The sequence below is a fragment of the Biomphalaria glabrata genome, chromosome 2 (assembly GCF_947242115.1).
Source record: "Biomphalaria glabrata chromosome 2, xgBioGlab47.1, whole genome shotgun sequence".
Lineage (NCBI taxonomy): Eukaryota > Metazoa > Mollusca > Gastropoda > Planorbidae > Biomphalaria > Biomphalaria glabrata.
This window is the reverse complement of record NC_074712.1, coordinates 62,337,694-62,359,303: the sequence shown is the minus strand read 5'-3', so window position 1 is coordinate 62,359,303 and position 21,610 is coordinate 62,337,694. Positions and strand designations below refer to the sequence as shown.

Genomic DNA, 21,610 nt, shown 5'->3' with positions numbered 1-21,610 from the left:
ATCAAACTGAAATTTTGAACAATTATTTCTTGTACCTGACAACGCTTGAATCAATTTAAAAACATTAACCAATTAGTTAATTCACTATTGATAATAAATTATATTTTGTTATGTCCTATAGTGAAACAAAATAGTTTTTCTCTCAAAGGACTTAGTGTATCGTTACAATGCTCTAGTCCAGGGGTTCTCAACCTGTGGGTCGCGACCCCCTTTTGGGATCGCCTAAGACCATCGAAAATTACGGTTTCTCGTCTATTTTTCATTGGAAGTTGTTCTTTTTTTTTTTATACGATTTCTTAAGTGTTGTAACAAGCACATGTGGTATACATAGGTGGTATACATTAAAGATAACCTTTTTAATTTTGTAATTTAAGCAAGCAAAATTAGATGATGCTTTTGCTATGTAGATACATCATGAATGTCAGATATATATATATACATTTAAAATTTGATTGTGATCTTATAACATTAGCAAAATCATATTTAGGCTCTACCTACGCCTATGAACGAAATAAATTTTACGGTTGGGGGGTCGCCGCTTAGTGGCGAATCGTATTAGGGGGGTCGCTGAGCTAAAAAGGTTGAGAACCGCTGCGGTCTAGTCTGATGAGTTTTTCTATTTGGCTGTGGGGTCGTTTTAGTCTGACTGAGCCCTGATTGAAGTACATTGTACTGAACACCAGTTGTCAAAATTCAGGTTGTCGTGGTGCTGATGGCACAATCTCTTGGTAGAGCTTGAATTCATCTAAAGAGATGCACGGTTCGAATCTGTGTAAGTACTTGAGCGAATACGTTGACTCCTAGTGGCATTGGTGTAGACAGAATACTTGTGATGGAAGCCTGAACTTTATAAAAGAAATAGAGAGATAGAGAAAGAAAGAGTGTGTGTGAGAAAGAGATAGAGAAAATGAGTGAAAGAGAGAGAAAGAATATAGGAAAGAGATTGAGATAGATGGAACGAGAGAGATTGAAGAGTGAGAAGAAGATAGACAGACAGAGAAAGAGACGGAGAGAGAGAGAGAGCGGGAGACAGGAGGAATGAGAAAGAGAGAGAGAGCAGGAGGAATGAGAAAGAGAGAGAGAAAGAGAGAGCAGAAGGAAGGAGGTCAAATCCTTGAGCGAAGTGTTCAAATCTCAATAAAATAGATCCTCGGCTAAATTCAAGAAAGAATATTCAATATCTGCTGACATATTGCATGCATTGATTGTCTAGTTGTTACAATCTTTTACAGCCTAAGTTGTGATCATACGATGGGGGCGGGAGAGAGAGAGAGAGAGAGAGGAACGCAGTAACACAGCGGATGGATAGATATTAATGGGAGGGGCCTAAAACATATCACATGATCAACACACACACACACACATTTGCTTTCATAACTTCAAACGCCAATAATATACAAACGTGTCTCAACCTCAGTCGTGGGACGTGCTGGGGGGGGGGGGAGGTGAGGGGGGGGGCGTCCAGCAAGCGCTTTTTTTTTTTTATCTTTAGGACATTTAGTATTTATATTGTTATTGAAGCATGGTTTGACCCGCGGCCTGCGTGCCTTAGTTTGTGTATTATTGATCTAGCGGACTAGATTTAGATCTGTCAAACATGGCGAAAGTTCCCTTAATATTTTCTATATTTTGCCACGAAATTGAAAGTAGAGTGTGAAAATGGGTTTACACTTTAGCCGAAATATTGATATCACCTATAAAATACTGTGAAAACGGGTTTACCCGGTTTGTTAAAAAGTTTCGTTCTTTAATAGAGAAAAATTTAGATTTTTAAAATTTCTTTTTAGGGTCTTACGGTTGTGGGAGGGACATTAAACATACACGATCGTCTCCGCCATGGTCTAAGAAACATTTATGCCAAGTTTCATTAAGACTGGCCTAACAGTTTTAATTTGTAAGCGGAACACACATACATATATACATACATACATACATTATGATACATACATATATACATACATACATACATACATACATACATACATATAACATACATACATACATACATACATACATACATACATACATACATACATACATACATACATACATACATATATACATACATACATACATAACTATATACATACACCTTACAGTCTACTTTATATATTAGATATCGATATTTGAATATTGATTTACAAGGACATTGTTACCCCAATATTTAAACAATTTTTATTATTAATTTATTTCAATTACAACCTTTTATATCAGCGGTTCTCAACCTTTTAAGCTCGGCGACCCCTTTTTAACAATCCCCCACTCTGACGCGACCCCCCCCTACACACACACATACAGCAATAGAAGAGCAGACAATAACAATCCATATTTTCGATGGTCTTAGGCGACCCCTGGCACATCGTCAATCGACCCCCAAGGGGGTCGCGAACCACAGGTTGAGAACCCCTGTTTTATATCAGCTTCGCCAAAGATAAGAATGGTCGAATTTCTCCCCAGCAACGTCCCATTGTTCTATTGGCGTCTTATTTATAATCCAAACAGGCCCGTTGCAAGGCGAGTTGCTTAACACAAAGATGATCATACTACGAATCAATCCCTTTACAGGCGCTGCCTTGTTGAGGATCGGTCATTGACTTTCAGCCCCCAAAACAGCTAGTACAACTAAATCGATGTAAGCGTGTTATACTTTTGATAAATAAACTTTAATTAACTAGAACAAACTTCTCTTGCGAACAAAAACGCAATAAAACTTTAATTACAATATTCAATAATTTAACCTGAGATGAGATATAGATGAAATACTCATGAAATAAACTTTGATTGAAACAAAATTTAACTCACTACAAAAACACGTCTTTACTCTTTTTTGTCTCTAGACTGTCCTTCGTTCTTAACACCAATTATGACAGACCCAATCGTGATTTCATCATCATTTCATCATTCTCCAATACCAAGAATTAATTCTCCATTTCATCATCACTTTGGAAAACACACACATACATTTCATAACGTACCTCGAATGTCTCATATACTTCAATATTAGCATTTTACGCCCCATGGGTTCTTTTTACTATGAAGAAGTGTGCTCTGTGGACGCCAGTAGAATACATTTCAGAACGCAAGTCCCGCACTGGACCCGCTGGGATCTTTGAGCTTTTTCCCCTCCACCAGTCCACTTTGCGGGCTTAAGATTTATGAGGATGAGGAATGATTTTTTGTTTGTTCACTCATCAATGTGTTCTGCTGTTGTATTTGCTGTTAATCTTGATTTCTGCACTCACAAAATAGGTCTTGTACTGTTGTAGTACTGGGTAGCTCTATATCTAAACTATCTGCCCTCACCGAAGTGTTCTTGTACTGTTGTAGTACTGGGTAGCTCTATATCTAAACTATCTACCCTCGCCAAAGTGTTATTGTACTGTTGTAGTACTGGGTAGCTCTATATCTAAACTATCTACCCTCGCCAAAGTGTTCTTGTACTGTTGTAGTACTGGGTAGCTCTATATCTAAACTATCTGCCCTCGCGAAAGTGTTCTTGTACTGTTGTAGTACTGGGTAGCTCTATATCTAAACTATTCTGCCCTCGCCAAAGTTTTCTTGTACTGTTGGGTAGCTCTATATCTAAACTATCTGCCTTCAAGAACCAAAGTGTTCTTGTACTATTGTAGTACTGGGTAGCTCAATATCTAAACTATCTGCCCTCGCCAAAGTGTTCTTGTACTGTTATAGTACTGGGTAGCTCTATATGTAGACTATCTGCCCTCACCTAGCAGTTTTTGTACTTTTGTATTGTCAACTGTCTGTCTGATCTAAATCATTGAAAGCTGTTGTCAAGCAAAAAAGGTTACAAGGTCACGGTGAACCTGTAGATCAGTCATTACTCGTCACGTGACATCAACAGATGTACTTCATTTCATGGCCGAGTTCACATTGTGTTTGGAAATTTGAAGATACTGTTAATGACACTGGTGATGAACTCTAGTGCTAAACCAGACAGACAACTGACGGACAGAAAGGCGACGCGGGACGGCAGAGGACAGGGTATGAAACTGGCTCGATTACACTTAATATAAGCTTTGTTTATTTGGGTTTTTTTTAAAGTATTTTTTTGTTTGTTTCTCCTTCTGGTTACACGCCCTACTACTATTAGAAAGTTGTTGACTTTGACACACACACTTCAAAGTGACAGAAAAGATTTGTATTTCCAAGTCACATAGCACTTGCCACTTTACTGACGTCTCAAGGTCACTTTTGATCAATCAGATGCAGACGTGAACGTCAGTACATCACGTGGGTCAGCAGTTGAGATGAAATCAAAAGGAGTGATACCCTCTGCTAAATATATATCAGCAACTAACAGGCGGAGAGGGTAGACAAAAAAAAATCGGAAAGTTACTGGCTTCTACTGATCAAATAACCTATAGAACAGTGTTTCCCAAACTATGTTCCGCAGAACTTTAGTGTTTCGAGAGGCCTTAAAATATGTCTCCCACGAACAACTGGACGAACTACTATTTAGGTGTTATGTTTCTGTTGTGTTGTCTGTATAGGAGAAAAGATCCTTTGTAATTAGAACTCATTTCCATAAGGATCAATAAAGCAGTTTTAGTCTTAGTCTATGTCTTAGTCCTTAGTCTTAGTCCTAGTCTTAGTCTTAGTCCTTAGTCTTAGTCCTAGTCTTTGTCCTAGTCTTAGTCTTAGTCCTAGTCTTAGTCTTAGTCCTAGTCTTAGTCCTAGTCTTAGTCCTAGTCTTAGTCTTAGTCTTGGTCTTAGTCTTAGTCTTAGTCCTAGTCTTAGTCTTAGTCTTAGTCCTAGTCTTAGTCTTAGTCCTAGTCCTAGTCTTAGTCTTGGTCTTGGTCTTAGTCTTAGTCTTAGTCTTGGTCTTAGTCTTAGTCTTAGTCCTAGTCTTAGTCTTGGTCTTAGTCTTAGTCCTAGTCTTGGTCTTAGTCTTGGTCCTAGTCTTAGTCTTAGTCTTAGTCCTAGTCTTAGTCTTAGTCCTAGTCCTAGTCCTAGTGCTAGTCTTAGTCTTAGTCTTAGTCTTAGTCCTAGTCTTAGTCTTAGTCTTAGTCCTTAGTCTTAGTCTTAGTCTTAGTCTTAGTCCTAGTCTTAGTCTTAGTCCTAGTCTTAGTCCTAGTTTTAGTCCTAGTCTTAGTCTTAGTCTTAGTCTTAGTCTATGTCTTAGTCCATAGTCTTAGTCCTAGTCTTAGTCTTAGTCCTTAGTCTTAGTCCTAGTCTTAGTCCTAGTCTTAGTCTTAGTCCTAGTCTTAGTCTTAGTCCTAGTCTTAGTCCTAGTCTTAGTCTTAGTCTTAGTCTTAGTCTTAGTCTTAGTCCTAGTCTTAGTCCTAGTCCTAGTCTTAGTCTTTGTCTTAGTCCTTAGTCTTAGTCCTAGTCTTAGTCTTGGTCTTAGTCTTAGTCTTAGTCCTAGTCTTAGTCTTGGTCTTAGTCTTAGTCTTGGTCCTAGTCTTAGTCTTAGTCTTAGTCCTAGTCTTAGTCTTAGTCTTAGTCCTAGTCTTAGTCTTGGTCTTAGTCTTAGTCCTAGTCTTAGTCTTAGTCCTAGTCTTAGTCTTGGTCTCAGTCTTAGTCTTAGTCTTGGTCTTAGTCTTAGTCCTAGTCTTAGTCCTAGTCTTAGTCTTAGTCTTGGTCCTAGTCCTAGTCCTAGTCTTAGTCCTAGTCTTAGTCCTAGTCTTAGTCTTAGTCTTAGTCCTAGTCTTAGTCTTAGTCCTAGTCCTAGTCTTAGTCTTAGTCTTTGTCTTAGTCCTCACTGCATGGTATGGAAATCTTAAAATAAAAAATAAACTGCAGAAAATCCTAAATGCTGCTAGCAAACTCATTGGTAACAGACTTCATTCATTTGAGAGAAACATTCATAAGGAAGCTTAAAATATTTATAAAATAAAAAAATCACCTTCTGGGTCAGGATTTTGAGATTTTACCATCGCAAAGGAAATACAAAAACAAAATTGACTCAAAATTTTCTTTGTTCTTCTAGTGATCAAATCATTTAATACAAATCGACTGTCTGATTTAAGCATTTCGCATGTAACTTCTGAGTGTGTCCAGTGTGAATGTATATTTTGGTTTTCTATATTTATAATGTTTTGTTTGGTGTAATGCACAAATTGTATGATAAATTCCCTTGTGGATTATTATTATCATTATTACTCATTACCATTTGTATTTAGTTATAAGTTCTATGTGTAAGACCATTCCGTTTCCGACACTTTGAATAATTGGGAAAGGGGGAGTAAAGGCATGCAATAAAAAATTAGGTTAAATAAGTATCAAGTGTAGACCATCTAATTATTGATTCTTGACAAGTTTATTCGTTGATATTATTGGCTTGTACGTTTTTTTTAAAATAGTGAATAACACCACACAACAAATGTGATCTATACATACCTTTATCCTCTCGCAGTGGCGTAGCGACCATGGGTCCTGGGCCCTTGAGTAATCGGAGCCCACTGGGAACAGACTGTTTTGTTTAATGTTTAATTAGAGAATTAGACGATCATGTTTTTGAGTGTCGTAAAATTGGTACTTGTAAGAAGTCGTTATGGAAGAGAGTGTAAGGATAACGTTGCTTGTAAAATATTTCTCATTGATTAGAATGGCTCTTACTAAAAGTATTACTATAAACAGCAGGAACTTGACCTGTTACTTGTCACACTCAACCTTCTTGCTTATTAGATTGGGGGGGGGGGGTCCTTTGAATATATTTTAAAATAGCTTTTTGTTAGTCGTAAAATATGTTGTTTTTTAATGCATGTATGTGTGTGTGTACCATGTACTATTGCTGATACCTTAAATATTGATTCACTGCTCATGTAACTTTTCTTTCCTGTTATTGTTCCGGTTTTTTAAGGAAATGGCGATCTTTTCGGACTCAAACGCCCATTATAAATAGCTCTTCAAATATTATATAGGTCATGCTATTCTTGGAGCACGTCTGCTGGCCATCCACCAATCAGATGAGTTTTATTGCAACCAAACGTGCTTCATTTCTCAACTAGCTGATTTTTTTTTTAAACCCATGACTGAAAGACATAGATCTAGACGTGTCTCAATAAAGCGAGGTAAAAGAATGCGAGATGGAGTCTGGACGATGAAGGATGAAAAAAAAAAAAAGACTTGGGATATCTTTTGAAGAATTGCTGGAAAAACACGAGCAACTGTGAATGTTTTATTTATTCTACCACTAATTTTTAAAGTATAATTACATTAAAATTAAAATCCTCCTGTTTACGTTTAAATTTGTCTACGAGTAAGACTGCTTCATTAATCCCTTTTTATTGCTAATACAAGGACTTCATTTGAATCTGTTTGTTTACATTTGAATCTTTCTGTTTACATTTGAATCTGTTTACATATAGGACTATCGGCTTATATTTGAATCTGTCTGTTTATATTTTAAACTATCAGCTTAAATTCGAATATGTCTGCTTTATTTTGACTCTGTCTGCTTACATTTTAAATATATGCTTACATTTGAATCTATCTGTCTGTTTATATTTAAAATCATCAGCTTAAAGTTTAATCTGTCTGCTTACATCTGCTGACAATTATAGATAAAAAAAAGGGGGAAAGTTGTTTCCTCTTTTTTTTCAATCATAAAAAATACAACATAGTACTCTAACTACTAAGTTAAATGACATTTCTTTAGCTAGGATCTCTGGCTGCACGTGGTCACGATAGTTCTGAGTTCGAATCCTATAAGCCGTCATGAATGACGTTTCATTTATTAGCTTGCTTTAAAAAATCAACATTTCTGAAGGAGCGATCGTCTGAAAGAAAATTAGGAATTAAGTCAGTTCGGATTCATGGAAATCTAGTATAATTGTTACGTCTTGTAACGTGATGAGACTCTTTTAGCAATATGCTAACACCAAGCGTCAAAATCACAGTTTAAAGCCACTTGTTACGTCATGGGACTCCTTTAGCAATACGCTAACACCAAGCGTCAAAATAATGGTTTATAGCCACTTGTTACGTCATGAGACTCTTTTAGCAATACGCTAACACCAAGCGTCAAAATAATAGTTTATAGCCACTTGTGACGTCATGGGACTCCTTTAGCAATACGCTAACACCAAACGTCAAAATCATAGTTTAGAAATTATTTTATCTGAATTTAAAAATTAACACTGTAAACTATTTCGTTTATATTCCTCCATTTTGTTTATCCTCTCCTTTCAACGCGCATGCGCACAATTCCACTTTCACACCACGATGCGCATTGATGAATCAGCCTGGATGATCAAAGACAGCACACTTAAAATATGTAATTAACCGTTTCAAAACATGGATAAGTCTGGAAAATAATCTCCTTTTTTTTTTTTAAGGAACATTTGTACTCGTATGTGATAAGATAAGATAAGATAAAATAAGTTCTGGTCAATGCTCATAACACAAACTCATTTTATCCGACCTTTGTTAATTTGGGGGGGGGGGACTGTGGCTGAATGCACTTGACTTTCGAACTGATGGTCTCGGGTTTGAATCTCGGTGATGACTGATATTTTCAAATTAGGAACTTTTAGAATATTCCTGAGTTCAGCCAACTGTAATGGGTACCTGACATTTCCTTGGGAAAGTACAGTCCGTTGGTCATTGTATTGGCCACATGACACCCTCGTTAACAGTTGGCCATATAAAACAGATGACATCATCCGCTTTATAGACCGCAAGGCCTGACAGGGGCACCGTTCTTTATGTTTATCATGCATTTAAAAAAATTTGCATATTTCTGAATTTAAATAACAATGTGTCGGGAAGAAGGGCTTAGACGTTTCTTCGCAAAAGAAGGTCAATGTCTGAGAACCTTCTCCTGGGTACACCAACCCTCCCCCCCCCCCTCAAACTGGTCCACAAAAAGAGATCGGCCCAGAGCGCACTGGGCAAACTATACGCGTCAAAGATGCGCGTTACAATTAATAAAAACTAAATTCCGAAATTGTATGAAAAAAAAAAAAAAAAAACATTAATCATCATTATTATTAATATTATTGTTTATTTTTTTTTTATATCAGATAAAATCATCTTCAACATACAAGGAACTTGCACATAATGATCAACACGCAAATCTAACACATGCATCATGTATCATCATACATGTATCACTTGACAAAAAACAACTTATTGAAGCAAAAAATACATAAATCAAATCTGTAAGATGTATAACAGTCTTATAAAATGCAATGGAGGATACATATAAAAAACATGAACTATAGATTCATTATGTAAAATACATATAACAAACATGAAATATGGAGTCATTATGTAAACTACATATAACAAACATGAAATATGCATTCAAGATGTAAAATGAATAAAAGAAACGTTATCTCAGTTATTATTATTATAGCTCTTATATAGAGCTACTTTCATGCTTAGTTAGTTTTCCGTGCTGCCTTTAGGCGCTCAGTAAACACAACTCTGCCCGAGTCGGGTGTCGAACCCCTTGTAGGTAGCCAAGCCAAGCCAAGTTCAAGCGCACTTGGCCTCTCGACCACGCTTCTCACGCGTCACCCTACGCAACAGAAGGATGTTTTAAGTTATCAACATTTGATTTCAACATCGAAATATTATATCACATAAATATTCAGGTAACACATATAGAAGGGATGACAAAACAGGCATTTACCAACACTACAACTCATTATAACATTGGACCCACCTAACAAGAAGGAACCATATATAGGAGCCTACAAGCCTCGGATATATTAAAACAAAAACTTCTATGTATCAACATTATCCTAATTGGCTCAGAGTTAAACATGAAGATACTATATCAATAGGCCCGAACAAGACTCTGGCCGCAAAACCTTCCTATAGAACAAAAAATTAGACGGGGAACTGCCTGATCTGGAAATCACTGCGCAGTTCATCTCAGATATAAGATTACTGATCTGAACTGCCTGATCTGGAAACCACTGCGCAGTTCATCTCAGATATAGAATTACTGATCTGAACTGCCTGATCTGGAAACCACTGCGCAGTTCATCTCAGATACAGGATTACTGATCTGAACTGCCTGATCTGGAAACCACTGCGCAGTTCATCTCAGATACAGGATTACTGATCTGAACCCTCCGACATGTAAAATGAGAACGAAGAAGAAGAAGAAAACATGAAGAGAATCATGGCGGCCAGAAGGCATCAGATCACCAGAGGTAGAACATAGATGAATAACAAAGGGACTTGCCGATGACATTTGTTGATAGCCTGAAGTTCAGATCTTAAGATGACATCCTTTCCTTCCGAGATTTCCTTTGTAACAGAAGGCACTTTTATTATTTTGCTGGTGTCATTGATCTTTCAATATTGCGTCCTTGTTTCTGTTAAGTTTCTTACTTATGTATTTAGGTGACATTATAATGCCCCTATATTTCTCCCTACTGCTCTCTCTTGTTTTTCTATGCTACTGTGCCGTATTGCTTAAAACAGTGGTTCCCAAACCGTGTTCCGCAGAACCCTAGTGTTCCGAGAGGTCTGAATACGTGTTTCACAAACTACTGGAATAATTAACCAGTTGGCCGCCACATGAATTAATGTCTCTTAAAAAAATAAGCAAAGTGTTCCGCTAAATACTCAGAAAGTACGAAGTGCTCCGTTAAAGAAAAAGATTGGGAAACACTAACTTCGAGTTTAAAGAATGAAAACCAACCAGGCATTATGTGAACAAACTCTAATGTTTGACCAGATTTTTGTTTACACTTTGCGGTCTGTTTTTAATTTGTACACAAAAAGACATCTCTCTAGGCGAAATGGTCTTCTAGACAAACAACATCCGTCACCCTACGCAGCAGAAGAATGTTGTACAATATAAATCATGAATAGATGAAGATGTTTAAGTTATCAGTAATACATTCAACATTTGATTTCAACATCGAAATATTATATCACATAAATAATGTTTTAATAATCGTTTTAATAGAAATAGAATGGCGGCTACTGTGTCAATAATTAACCTTAAACCTTATATTGAAAAAAAAAACAGCTAGTAAAAAGCACAAAGCCATTAAAATATAAAATTTCACTGTTTGCCCAATAAATGAATCTCATTTTGGCTCCTTTTCTTGACCCTTTAAACTATTTAGACAAAGGGCAACTCATGGGAGACATTGTAAACTAGGTCACAAGGATTCAACATGATTGGTCGATTTGCGAAGAACGGTTTTGCGCATGACCAATACTTTTAATATGCTTATTGGATGCTGGTTAGAAGTTGTAATGTTCAATATGTATTTAGTAACAGTTGGTAGAACAAAATATTAATTATGAGGGAATGCCTGGAAAGTGGAGATTGTGAGAACCATTGATGGTATAAATCTTTTGTAGTTCAGATTAAAAAAAAAAATTGAACATGCAGTAATCTAGCACTGGCGGATCCAGAACTTTGGAGTGGGGGGGGGGCGATTTTTTTCCAAACCCTAACCCTAACGCCCAGTAAACCCTAACCCTATGCATAAACGTGCGTATATATATATATATATATATATATATATTCGATATATGAGAATAAAATAAGACTGTTTCTCAATCTTCGGCGAAAAAAAACAGAAAAAAAACAGTCTTTCTCTTGCAAGCTTGGGGGTCTGAGAGAGCGCTTTAAGCTTCTTCAGTGGGGTTCGGGGCGAAGCCCCGACGCACAAAAGCGTTTTCTTGCATTTTTCTCTGCAGAAACGCATTCTTCTGACATCTACAGCTCATTATTTATCAGTGGGGTTCCGGGCGAAGCCCCGACGCCAAAAGCGTTTACTTGCATTATTCAATGCTGAAACGCATCCTCCTGACATGTACAGCTCATTACCTAATAGTGGTGTTCGGGGCGAAGCCCCGACGTCCAAAAGCGTTTTCTTGCATTTTTCTCTGCAGAAACGCATCCTCCTGACATCTACAGCTCATTATTTATCATTGGGATTCGGGGCGAAGCCCCGACGCCAAATGCGTTTTCTTGTATTTTTCACGGGCTGAAACGCATTCTTCTGACATGTACAGCTCATTATTTATTAGTGGGGTTCGGGGCGAAGCCACGACGCTAAAAGCGTTTTCTGGCATTCTTCACTGCAGTAACGCATTCTCCTGACCTACAGCTCATTATTCATTCTATTATAAAGTGCCTTTTGAATAATGAGAAAAATATTCTAATATGAATTTATAGTCCCTTAATACATTGCAAATAAAACCGATTTGTTCTTTGAAAAGATTAGATACCCCACATATTTAGATTAAGGCCTTGAGGATCGCCGCCGAAAAAAAAATATTCGATTAATAAAATTCAAGCATAAATTGTGAGTTATAGTCCTAAATTTATTTAACTAGAAAAATATGAGATAGAGTAAAGGTTGGAAAAAGTCGACTAGGAAATGATTATCTGGCTTTTGAACTCATCTCAACCGTGACTGTTATATTGAAAAATTTCGTTTGAATTATAACTTTTCCAAAGCAAAGTCTTTCTTAAAATAGTTATGATAAATTCATGTCAAATTACACAAACTCTGTCTGGAAAGGGAAGGGCGGTAAAATGAAAACGATTAATCCTCGCTAATTTTTATAATTTCTGCTAATGATTGCATTTTGCATTAAAGAATAGGGGTTGGGCGACTCGATATAAGAATTTACTTTATAGCATATATAAATTATATTAGTGACAAATTTTTTTTATTTTGTAATTTCTTACTATAATACAAAAAGAAAAAGTATTGATTTGTCCGATGGGGGGAAGGGGATTGCATGTATCGCAATTCCACCTGTTTATATTATATAGATATTCGACTAATTTTGTTCACATACTATGATTTCTCCATAAAAGTAGGACCGCCCCCCCCCCCACTCAAAGGGTTTAGATGGGAAGGGCAGTAGAGGTATTCGCTCCTCCCCTTCTAATCGGCCAACAGGTGAACGAAATTATATAAAGACCGGTTAAAATACCAATAACAAGTTTTAATCATATAGATATTTAATTGATTCTGTTAGCAAGCTGTGATTTCTACAAATAAGTAAGACCGCCCCCCCACTCGAAAGTTTATGGTGGAGGGGGGGGGGCGGATTGATGCCATCGCCCCCTCCCGACCCTACCAAATCGGCCAAAATACTAGAAAGGGGGGGGGGCGAAATAATCTAAAAATAGGTTGAAATATAAATAATTAGTATATATTATTAACATAAGTAATAAATTCGCATACAAATTGTGTGAATTCGATACTATAATTCGTCCGCCCCCCCCCTTCGGGGGGGGGGGTCGGCCGAGTGGGGGGGGGGGCGATCGCCCCTACCGCCCCCCCCCCTGGATCCGCCAGTGTAATCTAGGCCTTTATAGCATTTTACAGTACACAAGACTTAATATTAATTATTAATAATAATATTAATATTAATGCATTACTACCTCATTCCAGAGTATCAGAGAATTATATACGGTACCGGTACAATGTACATGCTAAGGCGATTAAAAAATGATAACTTATTCATTGTAATCTCCCTTTGACTATCATAGCTCAATGTATATTTACCACGAACATGACACCAAGAGTCGGAAAAACGAGGCACCGGATAGATCCAATGGAGAGCCAGTACAAAGGAAGGGTCATGGGTTGCAGATGACGTAGGCTACACACCAGAAGTAGAAAGAAGGGTGAAAGAGCTACAGCGCCTGGTGATTACAGATGTCTAAATTGTGACAGCAGGCTGTGTATCAAGGATTGGCCTCTTTAGTCACATGAAAAGGGAAAAGATCGTATAATGCCACAGACAATTCAATCAAGACATCACTTGTCATCTATGACATCTATAGTCTCCAAGATTTTTAAAAAAAGTTTGTCACGTGACTGATGTAAAGCATTTCAAAGTGCAGACCAGAAAGCCAGTCAAAACAACAAAAAATGTTGATCAAATAACAACACTATAAAAATAAAACAATACAATCAGGAATGTCAAGACAGGCTCTATTCAACTGGAACAAAATATTGTTATAAACCTGGTGGTGGCACAGATGGGGGTAGTGGTGTGTGTGTAGTCAGACGACGCAAATCGCCCCAGGCCAGCGCTAGACGAGCGGTCAACCGTGACGAGTTAGACTGTCAGCCGAGTCAAGTGTCAACAAGAGAGTTCGGGAAGGATCGCCGACGTGAACAGAGCTCAGGGGCGTCACGAGAGTTGTAGTCATCTGACCACCTAGAAACGTCGAGCGGCGTTCTGTCCGGTTCGAGAAGGCCAGTAGGGACCCTATATAAGAGCGGAGGCGAGGCAGTCAAGACGGTTCAGAAAGGAGGTTCACGACAAGAGTTCAGAACACGGTCGACTACAGCACAGTTCAGCGGTGTGGTTCTGTACGGAGCATTACGACGGTTCAGTGCGGAGTACTATCAAGTACAGTTGAGACGAACGGCGTCTTGATCTTGGTCTGTGATCGAGTCCGACACAACGAGCCTAGTGTGTGAAGTCAGTCCTGAACTGTTGAACCCAGTGCAAGCCCGGAACAAGACGGAGAGACCAGTGCAAGACTTGATACGGCGGAACGGTGTGATCGGAGAGATATTTGTTATCGCAGAGCTATTTGTACTGTTCTACGTGCTGCCAATTGTACAGTATTGGCTGTTATTTATGGACATTAAACCTTTACGTTATTTTGGAGCCCTGACTTGTCAAGTTCTTTAAGTTGGTGGTGTATGGTGCAGTTTGCAGAGAGCCTGGATAGTGAGATTCGTAACAATATGTTTACAAACAATAACGCACAGGACGTAATCATCATCTTTTTTGAAGTCACGTCTATATCTTATAAGATAAGCATCTGGAAGTAGTGCGCTACTAATTCGTCAAGTATTACATCCCTAAAAACATTACAGCAACACAGACACATGTTGGAAAGAATATTTTCAAGATATACACCCATAAACTTATTTTAATTCAAAATGCATGCGTAAAGATATAAACTATTTTTTTAATTCAAAATACACAAATATAAACTCTGTCCCTAAGCTTAGGTAGGATGTCGGCATTACACAAATTAACATAGGAAATGTTTCTTTCTTTCAGTAATATTTCAAGATATAAACCCATAAGCTTATTTTAATTCAAAATGCATGCGTAAAGATATAAACTATTTTTTTTTATTAAAAATACACAAATATAAACTCTGTCCTAAGCTTAGGTATGTCAACTGCACCATACAAATGAACATAGGAAATGTTTCTTTTTTTCAGTAATATTACAAGATATACACCCATAAATTAATTTTAATTCAAAATGCATGCGTAAAGATATAAACTATTTTTGTTATTCAAAATACACAAATATAAACTCTGTCCCTAAGCTTTGGTAGGTCGGCCGCTGACTATAAATCGACCACACACATTCATCAATTAGATTCTCTGTTTTCTATGCTATAATAAGAATTTGACAATCTTTGGTGAATCGTTAGCACTGAACACAGAAACAACATGAGAATTTATTTAGTAGAAAATCATGACACCCGGAGTATAGGTTGCTAGACCCTGTTCACCTGCAAGACCCTCTCTCCCTTATATAATTAGGTATTCACACGTCTGATAAAGTGACTAAAAATGTGTATATAATTTTTTTTTTGTCATTCGCTGTTGTAGAAAAACATTTGCAATTAAAGTTTACTGCAGCTATTCGCAGGAAAAAAAACAGTTACATCATACCCCTCCCTTTACAAAAATACTGAATCCGGTCTGATATTAAAATACTATCTCGCATTAGTTTTTCCGGCAGTGGTTTTCAGATATTTTGGCGCATATATTATTTTAAATCGTAATGATCTATTTGTCTTTAATTGGATCATTATTTTAACACCGTTGATCACATTATTACATTAATGATATCACTATTATTGCATCATTGAAATCACTTTTTAAAAAAAACATTATTCGACCAACAATGGCTGCCTGGTCGTGCGGTTTGCGCGCTGGACTGTCGTTCAGATTTATCGATGGTCGAGGGTTCAAACCCTGCCCGCTCCCATCCCTCGTCGTCCTGCGGGAGGTTTGGACTAAGAAGTAATTATCTTCAACTCTGAAGGAACATCCGAAACATGTAAAACATTTTACAAACAAAACATTTTACAAACAATTTATTACCTCCATTAAATGACTATTATTGCATCATTTAAATCAGTCATTTGAAACTAACGCAGTTAATCCTAAATATCGCTGTAACGACTCTAAGTACTACTACTACTAATCTGTATTATCCATAAGTGGACTTAATCTAAGTGACATTCTAAGATTCGTGATTCACATAAGTAATCAACGTATCGCTCAGTGGCGTACCAAATGTGCCAGGTGCCCGATGCAACAAGGCCTGTGCTCAATTCTCCCTTCCCAAGATATTGTACAGCAGATATATATATATATATATATATATATATATATATATATATATAATTTTCCTGTAGTGTTTTGATAACCATTTTAGCGCCACCTACCAGCCCTACCCTTGGTACGCCACTGATTTCAGTATAACACTAAATTAATTAAAAAAATATATTATTATTATTGCGAAAAACAAAAGATTTTAACGAATCACTGGTCTAGCAAGCAGGTATTCAAATAAGGGCATACTTTAATTTGATTGGACCACTACTATCTGAGTGAGATCATTGAATTTACCGCAGCTGTCTGTTAAACAGTCACAATCAGGGGCATGCAGGGGGGTGTGAAACATGAAAGGCCAATCTCGTCGTCAGTCGATAGTCTCGTACTTTAAAATTTTTGCCTGAAACATATAGCGAAACAATTCAAAAAATCTCAATAAAAATATGGACTGAATGTAGATCTGGTAATTGTTTAAGATTTGATTGAATTAGAATATCCTTTACATATCATACGTAAATATTATATTCTGCAAAAGGCCAACTAGATCTAAATATCAAAATACAGTGTTAAAATGTAATACATGTTTAAAAAACAAAACATAACCACACCGCAATGAAATAAATAAAAAAAACCCAGATATCTTGAAAGTGAGACGCGAGTGCAAGGCTTGGCGCACAGAGGCATTAGCAGAAATTATAAAATAATAAAAAATGAAGTAGAAATGAATGTAAGCGATTCATAAGTTTTACTTTTGTAAATTACATCAAGTAGAATTATTGCATGAATAAATAAAAAAACAAACAATAAATAAACAATCAATACGTGTGGGTATATAATCCATATACTTATGCATACTTATACAATTACTTTAGAGAAATGATATGGAAACAGTTGTGAACATTTCAGACTAAAAAATAAATTATCAAATAATTTAAAAAAAAAAGAAAAAAAAAAAGCGAAAGAGAATGAGAAAACAGTTGAAAAAAAAAACCCACCAAGAAACCCAAGATTTTGGAGATTGAAAATAAAAAGCAAAAAATAGGGCATAACAGGAAAGGGGAAGTAATCAGCTAGTAGGTGTGGAGAGATGGTGCGATGTGGAAATGGTAGGTATATAGAGAAAAAAATGTTATAATTACAGCTGTATTATATATCTGTTGATCTAGCATTCGTTCATTCAAAATGCATATTTAATAAATATCCATATTTAAATTAACAATCATTCACCTCTTTAGTTATCTGTGATGAAACTGACCTATTGCTATTACAGCCCCTGCATATAACATTACAAAATTCAAGCTTCATATTCAGTTATGCATATATGAATATCTGAATATATTTACCCTCGTCGTACAAGTCATTAACACCAGGAAGGAACAAAAAATATGGTAAGGAAAAAGAAAAAAAAATAAGGCTCAAAATACATTTATCTAGAAAGACGATTTAACAGGATAAATGTTAACACTAAAAATATTTATTTCTCAAACAATTATTTGTCACTCAATGATCGTGAGGTGAAAATAATTATTGAACTACTTTAAGGCAGTCAGGAAATAATTCACTATTTAATGAATACAACAAGGTGGTCATTATATTTGGTCCAACTTTTAAGTCATGCCACTGAGATTTGAGGTTCGAATTCGAATGGTCGGGCAGAAAAAAAAAAAAGGCCATGGCCAAATGTCTTTTGATGCAACTTTAAATATTAGACCATGCTGCAGAATGCCCAATCTGGACAGCAGACTTTGAACAGCTGGAAAGATCTTACAAAAGGCCACCTGACACATTTGAGAAGAGACCCAATGGTTAGAATCCACCCAAGAAGACATCAAAAAGAAAACTTAATTCGACCTTCCCCCACCCCGCAGATATTTTTTTTCTGCATTGACTATGACAAAATATATAGGCCATAACTGTATCTGCGAAATCTTTCACGCAATCTTCGGTCTTGAAGTTATTTGCTTTATTATTAATAAACTTGTTCATTATAAAGCTAACATCAAGACTACTGAATGGAAAGGACTTTGAGATTTTGAGTTTCTTCAGCGTCACTAAGAAATGACTTTGTCAACTGCAGCTTTCTGCTAAATAATAAATGACACTTTTAAAGGATCGTACATCAAAAGCTACTACGTCAACACCTTAGAGTCACTTGTTTACACCGTCTCCGGTGTAAAGTAATCTAACAGCCCCCGCCATTCTTCAATGCTGTCAATGAGTAAAAGAGAAACAAATCTAACAGCCCCCGCCATCCTTCAATGCTAGCAATGAGTAAAAGAGAAACAAATCTAACAGCCCCCGCCATCCTTCAATGCTAGCAATGAGTAAAAGAGAAACAAATCTAACAGTCTCCGCCATTCTTCAATGCTAGCAATGAGTAAAAGAGAAACAAATCTAACAGTCTCCGCCATTCTTCAATGCTGTCAATGAGTAAAAAAGATAAAAATCTAACAGCCCCCACCATTCTACAACGTTGTCGAATGGGTCAAAGAGATAAAAAAAAAATGAGGAGCCCCCTGAGGTGTGCGGGAGGCGTCATGGTCCAAGCTCATTACTTCTAATGATATGTCTGTCAACCAGTTCACGGGTACGTTGGAATGTGAAGCTTCATCTACTTTTAAGGACAGAAAATCCGTTGTGACCTCAGGTTTTGTTCACAATTATATAAATGCTGATTTGTCAGCCCATACTACAGCTCTATGTTCATAACTATTTAAATATATTGAAATAAAAAAAATCGTTTCTATATAAATTTGTTATAGAAGTTATATATATATATATAATGTATTTATATAAGTTTAAGTCTATAAATCGACTGGACAAGGCAATATTTACCAACAATTTCATTTTTGTTTCATTATAGATTTAGAATTAGAAAGCTTATCAAAATGAGCTTAAAAATGGCCTAGCTTGTCAGTTTATAGTTCTCTATGCCTATGACTGTTTAGTCAAGAAAAACAATGTTCCCCCAAAAAAGACGTAAAGACATCTGAAGGGCGTATTTATTGTTCCAATGTTCACCCAGCCAGATGCTCGTCGTGGAATGATATAGACATTGTGAAAGAAATCTCAGCGGTAAGGGGTGAAGCAAAACACCGTAGACAAGGGGTGGGGGGGAGAAGGTTTCTTCGGGGAGGAACAAGAAGCGTGACATTAATGGAGTGGTCTCATAGAAGTTCCCTCAAAGTCTACCTGATCGTCTGCGTTGTCTTTGTACGACTGGTACCGGACATTGTTGGTGAAGAAATTCGTGAAACTACGGCGACTGGTACGATATCTGAAACAAAAGAACAAGTACAATAAAAAAATAATCCATTAGAAAACGAAACAAAACTTATCTAAAGGAGAAGAACTCAGTCCTTAAAACTATATCTACCAATAATTTACAAGTTATTTCTCTTATTCGATATCAAACAAAATAAAAGAATTACCTAGTTACAGTAGCACCGAGCAGGAATTAACTGATTGAGTATTTTTGTTTCTTGATTCATGTTTTGTTAATTAAGTGCAATAAATTATTGTTTAAAGTATCAACTTGATCGGAGAATAAAACCTTCTCAGCCCCAAGTATCTCAACGCCGTGCTAGCAGGTATACCTGATGACAAAATAGCCAAGCTGCAACGTATACAGAACAACGCCGCACAAATAGTCCTTAAAAAAACTAGACAAGATTCTGCTACTATGCTCTTGCGCACGCTCCATTGGCTTCCCGTGAAAGCGAGAATCAATTACAAGGTCGCCACACTTTGTCATCAGAGTATATATAACAATGAGATGCCCTTGTACCATAGCGAACTGATTACTCCATATGTCCCCCAGAGAGCCCTGCGCTCAATGGACTCAACGCTTTTAGTAGTGCCACGTTTCTCCCTCAAAAGCTACGGTCTGCGTGCTTTTTCAGTTCACGGACCAAAGGTTTGGAACTCACTCCCCATTGATCTCAGACAGACAACATGCTACACCACTTTTAAGAAGAACATTAAGACCTATCTGTTTAAAACTTTTTTAGATTAACTGTCATTTTAGCTCTCGTGTTTTTGTTTGTAATGTTGTTACAGCGCCTTGAGCCTACATTTTGTTTGTTAACAGCGCTTTATAAATAAAATTATTATTATTAAATTATTATTAAGGATCACAGTAAACGGACAGCCCCTTAACGTGGTAGACCACTTCAATATCTAGGTAGTATAGTGTCAAATGATGCCTCACTTTCAAGGGAAGTTGATAACCATCTGGCCAGGGCTAGTAGCGCTTTTGGACGCCTTCAGGCGAGAGTCTGGAAGAACAAATCGCTCCGCCTGCCTACAAAAATCAATGTCTACCAGGCGGTGGTTCTCACAACCCTTCTATATGGATCTGAGACATGGATACTATACAAAGAGCAACTAAGACTACTTGAGCGCTTTCACCAAAGATGCTTGCGCTCCATCATGGACATACGGTGGCAGGACCGCCCTATAAACAGCGATGTCCTTGCTAACGCCGGTATGGACAGTATAGAGGGACTTCTTATGGTCCGACAGTTACAATGGGCTTGGCACGTATCCCGTATGGGGGACGAACGTATGCCAAAGGAAGTCTTTTTTTTTTTTTGGTGAGCTAAAAGGTGGTCGACGTAACAGAGGCGCCCTACGGAAACGCTTCAAAGGCCAGCTTAAGCGCGAACTTGCCTTAGCTGACATAGAAGAGAGCACCTGGTTGCATGCGTTCTCAGAACGAGACAGCTGGAGGTCACTCACTAAGGCCGCGGGATAGACATTTGAGACCAAAAGACAATCCGCTGCTGAGGACAGACGCAGACGGCGAAAAGAAAATCTAAATCACCTGGGGACAATGTTTATGTTTGCCCCGGGTGTGGCTAAATATGTAGGTCACAGCTGGTGCTGCACAGCCACGGGAAATACTGCATTCCTCACTAATCATCGGACTCGAAGACAAGCCTTATTATTATTATTATTACATTTTATTGTGCTAATATGTGTATATTGCGTCATTGTTTGTTGTGAATGTTTTGTGAGAAAATATGTAACAGGATGTGAGAAATAAAAAGAGAGTCTTCTGTGTATACTGGTATAACCACAAACTCTCTGTTACTATTAATGTCTACAGTATTTTATTTATTTATCTGTGACAACAGAACATGGTGTCAGATTTAGTGCCAGATCTAGCAACAGATACTGTGTAACAGGCAGTGGTTTCTAAATTGCTAAAAGTACATTTTATTTGTATCAAGTGGTGTCGTTAGTTCATTTTGTTTTAGATCTAGATCTAGACATAGAATTTAGAATCTGTACGAATAATGGAATTATTCGCTTCT

At 37.1% G+C, this 21,610-nt stretch overlaps 1 protein-coding gene across 3 annotated transcripts in view; it reads right to left on the bottom strand.

The window, feature by feature from the left end:
- Positions 1-13,263: 13,263 nt before the first annotated feature.
- LOC106061877 (uncharacterized) overlaps positions 13,264-21,610 on the bottom strand; it is a 54,672-nt gene continuing 46,325 nt past the window's right edge. The window contains exons 4-5 of one of the 3 annotated variants that reach the window (XM_013220099.2): positions 19,485-19,569; positions 13,264-16,692 (exon numbers count right to left, since the gene is read on the bottom strand). In XM_013220099.2, the coding sequence (XP_013075553.2) occupies positions 16,660-16,692; positions 19,485-19,569 (118 nt within the window). In that variant the 3' untranslated portion in view covers positions 13,264-16,659. Of the gene's footprint in view, positions 16,693-17,169; positions 19,570-21,610 lie in introns of those variants that run through there. The other 2 variants (XM_056021823.1, XM_013220098.2) reach the window with 2 other exon arrangements.